The sequence below is a fragment of the Helicoverpa zea genome, chromosome 12 (genome assembly GCF_022581195.2).
Source record: "Helicoverpa zea isolate HzStark_Cry1AcR chromosome 12, ilHelZeax1.1, whole genome shotgun sequence".
NCBI classification, from domain to species: Eukaryota; Metazoa; Arthropoda; class Insecta; order Lepidoptera; family Noctuidae; genus Helicoverpa; species Helicoverpa zea.
The window spans coordinates 12,716,722-12,727,021 of NC_061463.1; the positions used below are offsets into that span (position 1 = coordinate 12,716,722).

The 10,300-nt window shown below is 40.0% G+C and overlaps 1 protein-coding gene across 1 annotated transcript; it reads right to left on the reverse strand.

The window, feature by feature from the left end:
- Positions 1-1,194: 1,194 nt before the first annotated feature.
- On the reverse strand, positions 1,195-8,605 carry LOC124635403 (alanine aminotransferase 1-like). The gene is made up of 10 exons (XM_047171288.1): positions 7,901-8,605; positions 5,754-5,843; positions 5,397-5,494; positions 5,068-5,258; positions 4,487-4,689; positions 3,938-4,066; positions 3,575-3,781; positions 3,357-3,500; positions 2,833-2,947; positions 1,195-2,481 (listed from the first exon to the last, which is right to left on the reverse strand). Exons 1-10 carry the CDS (start codon positions 8,138-8,140, stop codon positions 2,333-2,335), a joined length of 1,566 nt encoding a protein of 521 aa, XP_047027244.1. The 5' UTR covers positions 8,141-8,605; the 3' UTR covers positions 1,195-2,332.
- Between the last annotated feature and the right edge of the window lie 1,695 nt (positions 8,606-10,300).

A 10,300-nucleotide genomic window follows, 5' to 3' on the forward strand; every position in this document is an offset into this window, starting at 1 on the left:
GAACAACAGGGGGTGATGATCCAAATTATATGACGAGTTCTGTGCTCGGGCAAGATAGGTAAGGATACCCACATAACAAAAAAAACGACCTCAAAATCAGTGCGAATATGCGACACAGTATGTGTTACTACATGTATACCTTATGCTAATCCCTCGGACAAAGCTCTTTGTATAATAGGCATGATGACAGTAATCAAAAATCATTAAAATAATATATTTATTAAATTAAAGTTGAAGCTTGGAATATAAAACGCGCATTGTTTTCTTTATTAATAATGTGATTATAAATAATATGTATATTTATAAAATAAAATTACGAAATAAGGCAATCCGCCATGATATCTTGAACACCAATCAGAGCTCGTGACGTCATCTCTCAAAACAACTCGCGCGAAAGCGCGCGAACGTCACATTTCGTTATTGTGAACTTCCACTGCGATCTTTGTTTTTAATTAATTAATTGTTTATAACACGAGTTATGGAGCCCGGATTTATCAAGGCAAACAGCGCTAATTTGCCTAGAATTGATATCATAATGCTGGGAAAGTTTTTGGCATCAAATAAAGATTTTTGTTCAGCTGAATTTAGAAATGTTAAAACTTCCATGTAAGTATACTAGTTTAATTAAAAAACAATGAGAGATGAAACCAAACCTCGAAATAGTTATTTACATTATAAACTATGCTAGAATCTAGAGAACTATGTAATAACTTACATCAAAGTGATCTTCACAAAAATAAAGTTGTACCCTGGGCAATATTGCTTTTGAATCTTGCCTTGCAAGTTTAAGCCACTTGTTTCGTATTTTTTTATTGTGAGGAACGTACACAAATAACTTATCAGGAGTTGTTTTGGATGTGTTCTTACACTGGGGGACCCCACAACACCTATGCCCTTTCGAATTCATATTTAATAACACAAAAAACTTAATTATTGCACGAGCGTTGTTTACTTGCGTCTTGTAATTTCAGTCGTGACGTCACAAGTGACGACATATACCTACATCATACAAAGGAATTTAAAAAATTGTCATCATGCCTATTAGGTTAGAGCTTCACTCACTAGGTAAGTTCGTTTAATCATAAACAAAAAGTGGCTCCTAGTGGGTATCATTAAAGTAAATGCTGAGTGTAAGTTAATTTTGAAGGGTCTATTCGAAATGTTTGTGAAGTCAGTCAAAATGAAAAACAATGGTAAGATTATAAATATAATATAATTCCCATATTTTCATTATAGATACGATGTAGGTAATACATTTATCATCTATTTCATTAAAGATATGTTTTCACGTCTGTTCCTAGCTATAATTCAGTATAAATAAATAAAAATTATAAAATTGATTTATCTTTGGGACAATCACTTTTGACAATTTATATTAAATAAGTCAGATTTGTTTACTGGTGGTCTACTAAACAGTCTAAAAGTGTGTGGGCAGCAAGTACTCGCAGTGATGCCACACATTATCATAGAAGTGTGACGACCACTTATCTAGAGAAAAATATTGCATTGCCGCCAACAGGAAGAACCTCGTGGCTAAGTCACTGCATGAAGCCGCATCCACGAAATAATGATTTAGTGCCGCAGCGTTCATCAGTCCGCGGTCATGTGGAGATACCTTCGTGCCCACAACTTACAATAAATTGAAATAATTTAAAAAGTACGTTATATTTGACTCATGAAACAAGATAAGAATAGAAATCATGTCACAGTTTGAAATACCATAATTCTCAATTTTTGAGTGACAGCTTAATGCTGGGGCAATACTAACGGGAAATGCCATTCATTATCGCGATAATGGACATTGGCCATAGGTGAATGCCTGGCGTTAGACGATAGCTCAAGTGATGGTACACCAGAGTTTAACTCAAGAATTGATGCGATGAAGTGGTCAGTGTGCATCGAGAGCGCAACGGGAGATGCTGCTATTGACAGCGGGAAATTCACATAAATAGTTATTTTTTGTATTTTTTCTTAGTTAACCCTCGATATTCGCATAATATATTTTACCGTGAATTCGTTTATCAGGAAATCTGGAATCGATAATTGTCAACCCCGACACTAAACTTAACGTCATAACGTACTTCTTAGATTATTTCCATTAGGTATCTAGGTAGTTGACTTTTTATATGTTTTAACAAATTTAAAGTAAAAGTTGGTGTGGTATTCCGTTGACCAGGCTCACTAAGGGGTAATATGTAAAATATAACCTGGTTGGTGCGGTCAGATAGACAAATGCTTCTCGTATAAAAGTCACAGACCTGTTAAAATACCTACCTACATGTTTCTGATTACGTTCATCTATACATTCTCATCGGGAGAACAAGATAATCGTTTACGCGTATTCCTTGGTGAACTTCTGGTGGAAGGCCTGGAAGATGACGAGCATCTCCTTCAGCAGCTTCGGCTGCGGCAGAATGGTGGTGCGGAAGTGGTATGTGCCGGGACTCTGTCCGAACCCGGACCCGGGGATTATGCAGATACCTGTAGAAAATTCTAGATGACAGGGCTTGTGGTTAAAGCACCCCAATGAGTGCGAGTTCAATTCCATGTCAGGCAGCCGCAGGTAGAAAAATAACTTGAATAAGTTATAAGTACTTTCTAAGCCTATCTTGAACATCAATGACTCAATGACTTAGGTGAAGGAAAACATCATCAAAAGGCCTGGGCTTAGAAAGTCTGAAATCACCCATCCGACTTGAGCAAAAGTGATGATAACGTAAGAATAAAAACGTATGCCATGCACGTCATGCTGACTTGGAATGTAGTGGTAGGTGTATAGTGGCAGTCTTAGAGCAGCACTGAGTGCGATAGTAATGAGTATTAGTTAGTGACCGGTATCCTCGAGCAGCCGCTTCGCGTAGAAGCCGTCGGCGGGCACGCCGGCCTTCTTCGCCTCCTCCACGGCGCGCTTGGGCAGCTGGATGCGCGGGAACGCGTACATCGCACCCTGCACCACATCACACTCTCACTGTGCCTTCTTTCTCAATTCAAATTGAGTACGTAAAGGTATAAATAGATAACTCTAAACATGAAATATCGGTCCTGCACCAAATCAGGTGCAGGACCGATATTTCATGTTTTTTATTTCACGATTTTCTCTCCGGTCGTGTATGTTTACCGTCCCATTGGGCTATGAGAGAGAAGGAATAGTGACCACACCTGTGGCTGCGCTAATGCTTGTGCACTAAAAATGTCCTGCGTAGTTGGCTAATCTCCTTACATGTATGAGAACAGCCGCCATGGCCGATAATCGGCTAAGAGGATATCAAATGAGGTGTAATTAATGAGTGCTTCAATAAAACTTTTTTGGTTGCGTGTACCATCTCGTCGTGATGTCACGTGACTAATACACTGACCTGTACAACGTTACACTTAAAGCCTTCCATCTTGTTGAAGGTTTCGACGATCATCTTAGCTCTCTTGGCGAGCGAGTCCAGCGTGTTGGACTTCTCGCACTCCCACTGCTCGTAGGAAGGGTCACCCGGAGCCGGCGTCCGCGCCTGTCATTTCATGTAACATGTCACAAGCGTTTCACATATTTGGAACGCTAGGTGGCTTTGGTAGTAGTTCTTACGATGCAATCGACGACAATCTGTCCAATCGTGCTTGGGCAGAGCATGGCGGAGATGGCCTTGTAGAGGTTGGCCTGCACGTCGGGGTCGAGGTTGCAGAGCTCCATCCAGCCGCCGCGCAGCCCGCACTCGCCCATGTAGCCCTTGCTGATGGACATGAACGACGCCAGCTCCACCGTGTTGTACGGGGCACCCATCTCCGTCATCACCTGGGAATATAATGCGTTTAATATTGTTTTAGCTAGAATACTGAAATCAGATTATAAATATATTTACAGGTAGGTGAAGTCAAAAAGAAAAAAATAAATATGAACTCAAATCAGGTCAGTTCTCATTATAATTTAATTTCATTATAATTTGTTTACCTTCTTGAAAGAATAGAACTTGCTGCCCTTGGCGTATACGTTGTCCTGGTACACTTCATCTGCGAATATCATCAAAGAATTCTCTTTGGCAAACTTTATGATTTTTTCTATGTTTTCTCGTTTCAACACCTGTTGAAAAAAAGGTATAAATGAGAAAGACATGTTCAGCAAAAGACCAAATAAAGTTATGATATAATCTGTTGGTCTCCTTTGACGATAGACACAAATTGGCATTCGCCTGGCAGTTACTGCAAGGAGCTCGTGGCCAAGTAAAAGCTGCACGGATCGAAGGTCAAGTTACTCTTGATGTGGTTGTTCCGTCAAACGTTTATGTCATAATTTATGAAGGTCAGAAGAACCGTCGAACCAAGACGTATCGTGTTTTGCGGGTTACTTTTATAGGTTTATGGGGCCGAGATTACAGAGTTTACATGAGGCGATCGATAGGCAGCTGCCTCAGTAGCCTCATGGTAATAAATTGCATCTGGTTGATAGATAGCGGACATCAACGTAGCTGGAAAATAGGAAATGATGATGGCGAACAATGACCTGCCCAGTGGGGTTCCCGGGGTTGATGGCGACGAGGGCTCGTACTGCATACTTGTCGCTGGCATCGCACATAGCCCGCTCCAGCTCCGCCACATCTAGTACCCAGCCATTGTTCTCATCCAGGTAGTAGCCCACCTGTCCCAGTCCATACTCCGCCAATGTTGCCGAGTACAGCGGGTACTGAGGGATCGGGATCAGCACTCCTAGAATACATCGCACGTCTTGAGCTATTCGTGCAAACCTGAACTTACTGTACTTATTGTCCACCTAATGTAATGTCAGTCATGCTACCTCTTACAACGTTTATTGTTCTTGATGTGCGTGTAGTGTTATTTATCTAGGTTTGGATGTGTAAACCTTTTTCTACATACAGCTATAAGCTTTCTTAAAAAATTGCCTTTTTTTTGCCACACTGTTTCTTTTTTTGTATAGGTACTCTGTGTTCTTTTTCAATGATTATAATGTGTGTGGCTAAATAAATGGTTTGAATGGTATTTTATGTAGATACAAAGCCATAGGTAAATATGAGCAAGAAAGCAAAAGCACTATGTTGGCTAAACAATAATAGTCAATACACTGACCGGTGTCCTTGCCGTCGACCTTGTTGCAGAACAGTTCGAGGCAGTGCTTGATGCCGCTGGATGCGCCGGCGCACAGGACGACGTTCTCCCATTTAGCGGGGTGACCGTCTCGACACTCGATGTACTCCGCCACATGGTTGCGAATCATGTCCATGCCGTACGATGATGTGTATGCGCCCACTGACTTTTGACTGGAAAATCATGACAAGTAGCTCTACGTCGGCTTGATAGCGTTACATGATTAATCCTCTAGTCCTCTCTAAGGAATCTATCAACGTAGGTATAAAAACTGAGTGTTTTTCAATGAATTATACTTGTAATCAACTTACCCAGCACATGCTTTCAGTATCGACTGAGCTCTTTCTTTAACATCGTCTGGAAAGTCTGCAGTTTTTATCAGGTCAGGGTAAACCGCACAAGCAATGACCTGCGCAAAATATGCACCTTATCATTATTGTTATTGTCCTTATTTAAAATATCATGAAGTACATTGCTGCTTAAATAAATTATCGGTTACATAAAGCGCACGGTTCCTTTGTCGCGCTTTGTATAAGCATTCATAATATAATGCCAGTTCATGTTGTGTTACCTACAACTAACCCTTTAATCAACAGCTCTTTAATCAACGCTAAAGTTCGCCTATGATAAAATGCGTACTTTGTCTTTCAATCTAGCATATATAATACCTGTCTGATGAAGGTGATGGGTATCTGCTGCATGGCGTGCGCATCTCCCAGATTTGCATTTATCACAGTCTTGAATGGCTTCTTCGCTCCCTATTTAAAAACGCAAAATCTAAGTCTAGCACCACAAAGTTTAACTTAACGAAATATTCACAACTGAATGGTACCTAAAATACATGAGGATATGCCTAATGATATCTATATATCTATATATACATATAATAAATCTGTAAAAAAACTGTGTCTGTACATTGAATATATTAAAAAAATAATAATTGGGTGGGGTTTAGAAACAGTAATGGAGCACAAATCCAAAAAAAAAATTCTGTCTGTTTGTCTGTATGTCTGTATGTCTGTATGTCTGTATGTCTGTTTGTTTGTACACGCTAATCTTCCGAACTACTGAACGGATTTCAATGATTTTTTCTTTGTTGTATCAGTATTAGGCCTGGTCAACATATAGGCTATAATTTATCTTCGAAACTTGAAGACCTGATGCAGAACTCCAACAGACCAATAAAACTATAAGAGATACAAATATGGTGCCGTGGCAAAAATTGTTTCATTTGATGAGCATTTTCAGCTGAGATTATAAATTTTAAGATCTGGAACACCTGATGTGGAACCCCAAGAGCCCAGCTTCTCTGTACCATATACAGGTATGCCGTTTTAGCAAAAGTTGTTCAATTTGATAAGCACTTTCTATTGACTTATACAAATTGAAGATCTAAAACACCTGATGTGGAACTCCAGGGGCCCAGCTAGACTATAGCATATAAAGATATGACGTTTTAGCAAAAGTGGTTCAATCTGATAAGCACTCTCTATTGACGTGTAAACATCGAAGATCTGGAACACCTGATGTGGAACTTCAAGAGCAATACTACACTTGAAATGTATAGAAATGAATGTTATGAAATAGGTATAGTGAATCAAAATAAGTAATTAGTCCGTCTTTTAGATAACCCTAAAATAATGGACACGCATTTTTCTTTTCTCTCTCTCACAAACAAATAATAACGAAGATACAACAACGCTTGAATTTCGTGTTAAGTCACTGCTTAGTACAAATTTTACATACCTAGACGTGGCGTCACGAGCCTCCACTCTCTAACTTTGTTGCGTTTTATCTTCATTATTATTTTGTATAGCTCTTCCAGACCTCGGGACTACAGAGTTCCAAATTTTTGGGAGGCAAACGTGGGGTCGAAGCCAACACGCTGAAGCCCTTGACATGAGCGGCTGAAGGGTGAGGATACCTCGGCGGACTTTAAACACGGATTACGCGCTCCCTGTGCTTACCATGAGGCACCTACCCTCCGAGCAGGGCCACTAATCCTGCTCTAGCGACTCCACTCTGGACGGCCAAGCCAAGCCAGAGGCGTGAGACCTACCCCCGTCATGGTTCACTCCGACCGGCCGGAGAAGGGGGACAGTATACTCTCCCTGGAGAACTCAGTATATATAGCCCCGCGGGGTCGCTACTCCCCGTCATCAGCCTCAGATGTCTTGCGGTGCCTATATCTCATTATTATTGTCGTTATTATCTCAAGAGCCTTTGTCCCAATTATGTTAGGGTCGACTTCCAGTCACGATGCAACTGAGTACCAGTGTTTTACAAGGAGCGACTGCCTATCTGACCTCCACAACCCGGTTACCCCTTGGTAAGACTTACTGGCTTCTGACTACCCATAACGACTGCCAAGAATGTTCAATGACAGTCGGAACCTACAGTTTAACATCCCCTCCAAATAACGGTCATTGGTATCCAAAATATACGTAGAAAGTACATAAGAACTTAGAAAAGTTGCATTGGCAGGCACTTGCCAGACCTGGAATCAAAGACGCACGCTCATACTTGAGAGATTGGTTCTCTACCCACTAAACCACCACGAATTCCACTAAGTCACCACGACTTTGTCATCTATTTAATGTTTTTTTACGAAATAATACCTACGTGTAATATTTTTGCCACACACAACTTAAATGCGGTCTAATTAGAATCACTACTTTTATCCCTATGGTCACGTCTATTGCGACTATTCAGATCTTTGATTTTGCTGACCCCATAGTCGCTGGCATAAGGGACAGGATCCGCGTACGAAGTCGCGGGCAGAAGCTAGTTCTTAATAAGTATGTAGGTAACTAACCTTTTCAAGTTCTTTTTTAATGACTGCAGCTCGTGCTACAAGAGGTCCACGCACTGCATACTGCAGCTTTATAATTTTGGGATTTAGCGTTTCCATAGTGAGGGTCTTCTCGTTTGAGCAGCACATGGTCCTGATAGGGGTGTGTCGCGCTTGTGACTGCACCGCCAGGGTCTCCCCAAGCTCCGCCGTGGCGCCGGAGACCACGCGCCCGGCGCGGCTCATCAATTTTATTTGTGACATGCTAACCAACTTAACTAATCAAATACCCTCGCGTCACCTTACTCCTCCACCAAAAAAAGAACCTCGAGCTGCTTATATATCCAGCCAACACTTTAATTTTAAAGTTTTTTCTAATCTACTATGTTTAAATATGCGCAATATATAAAAGAAAAATCTGAATAAAAGAAAACTCTAAATAAAATATATATATGTAAATATTTATAAACATGAAACGAACGGGTGTAGATCAACCGACTTACAAAATCATGTATTTATTTTGTTTATTTTTTGACAAAAGAATTATGAATCTCTTGACAGTGACGTCCGAGATATTCTGCTAATATAAAGAAGTATTTATATTAAATAGATATATGAATTAAGAAAAGTCTATAGGTACCTACTACATAATAATAATCGACTTTCGCGGGCTAATACAGGAACTTGCGTAAGAAATCACACGAAAACATATTCCCGTTTTTGTGTGATGTGAGTCCCCAGTACATAACAAGGAACAAACATTTTTTGCCACATAAGTAGGTACCTACTTTGTGTGCCTTTTTGCGATAAGTAAGACAAACTTTTCTAAAAAGTCAAGTGAAGAAAAATTCTCAGGGCGACATTAACAAGCTCAAAGTACAGCGACATCTGTTTTTAAACATAGGTATAGTTCAAAAGTTTGATTGCGGGGATTATTTCCAAAAATGATTATAGGCAACACCTATCCTACAATAATCACCCCGCACTTTACGTAAAAATAAAACATTTTATCGGCGTTAGAGTCATGTCAAAAGTTATATTTTGTCCCAGACTGAGGTTACGCCCAGTGGCGTAGCGTGGGTGTCTGCCGCCCGGGGCAGTTGTCGATTTTGCCGCCCCTTCCCGTGTATTTTTTTTAACAAGTGTTACTGGCCGTTTGTCATTTTTAACCGACTTCAAAAAAAGGGTTTTTTTTGTATCGACGTTAAAAATCATCAAATGACCCTTCCCGCTGTGGGTTAGCAGCGGTGAGGGAGTGTCAGACTCTTACTGACTAAAAACCGTCGTGTTCCGTCGAAGGCCTTTTATGTTCCAGAGCCGCGGTAACTCTTTCGAACAAACCGCAGGCCCGGCAGAAGGGGGAGGTTCTCAAGTAGACTTTTCTTTTATATCTTTGTTACTTGATTTCTTGAAGGTTTTTAAATTCTTTTAGGTACGCAGGCTAGCGAAGTAGGTACCTATAAGTATATATGAAATTGAAATAATTTAAAAAGCGGGGCTACTTTCAACTGTTTAACAAATTAATTTAATTTACTGGACTAACACTTAAATTAGTTTCCATGGAAGCGTGAAATTTGCCTTGTATCTAGGTAGGTATTGCTTATAGCATTCAAGTTTATCTAAACCAGTGGTTCTTAACCTTTTAGTCATGAGGGACCACCTCATCGGTTTAGCTAAATTAGCACTCTGCTAAACGCATGTCCGCAGTTGTGTAGGTAAGCAAATGCAAATAAAGATAAACTTGGCTACGTAGTTGCCAAATGCGCGAGCGAAGCGAGCGCGAAATTTTTTCAGACTTAAACCAAATATTACGTAAAATTTAGCCCAAACGTACTTAACTTTTTGTTTGTTGACAGATGCAAAAATAAGGGCATATCGTTTTTAAATACGCGAGCGAAGCGAGCGCGAAATTTTTATCGTACTTAAAACAAAAATTACGTAAAATTTAGCCCAAACGTACTTAACGTTTTGTTTGTTGACAAATGCAAAAATAAGGGCCATAATATAGTTTCTGAATACGTGAGCGAAGCGAGCGCGAAATTTTTATCGGACTTAAACCAAATATTACGTAAAATTTAGCCCGAACGTACTTAACTTTTTGTTTGTTGACAAATGTAAAATTAAGCGTTTACAGTTTCTGAATACGCGAGCGAATCGAGCGCGAAATTTTAATTATTTTTTATTTAAGACTCAAAACCAAAATTACGTAAAATGTGTCACGTGTGTTTGAAGTACCAAATTTTAACAATTATTAATTTTAAGTTTCAACTTTCTTGTTTAATGTTTTGTTATTGTTAGACAGTTTTATGTAGCGGCGCAGATACTAGTTGCGAACATTTTTTTTTTAATTGGGTAAATTTTGCCGCCCCCTAAAAGCTGTCGCCCGGGGAATTTGCCCCCCCTGCCCCCCCCCCACGCTACGCC

Coding starts and splice junctions, on each gene's coding strand:
- LOC124635403 (XM_047171288.1), bottom strand. CDS start 8,140: ATGTCACAAATAAAATTGATGAGCCGCGCCGGGCGCGTGGTCTCCGGC. Junction 5,844..7,900: donor TTAAAAAAGAACTTGAAAAG/GTTAGTTACCTA, acceptor GTTTTTAAATAG/GGAGCGAAGAAGCCATTCAA. Junction 5,259..5,396: donor ATACTGAAAGCATGTGCTGG/GTAAGTTGATTA, acceptor ATGATTTTCCAG/TCAAAAGTCAGTGGGCGCAT.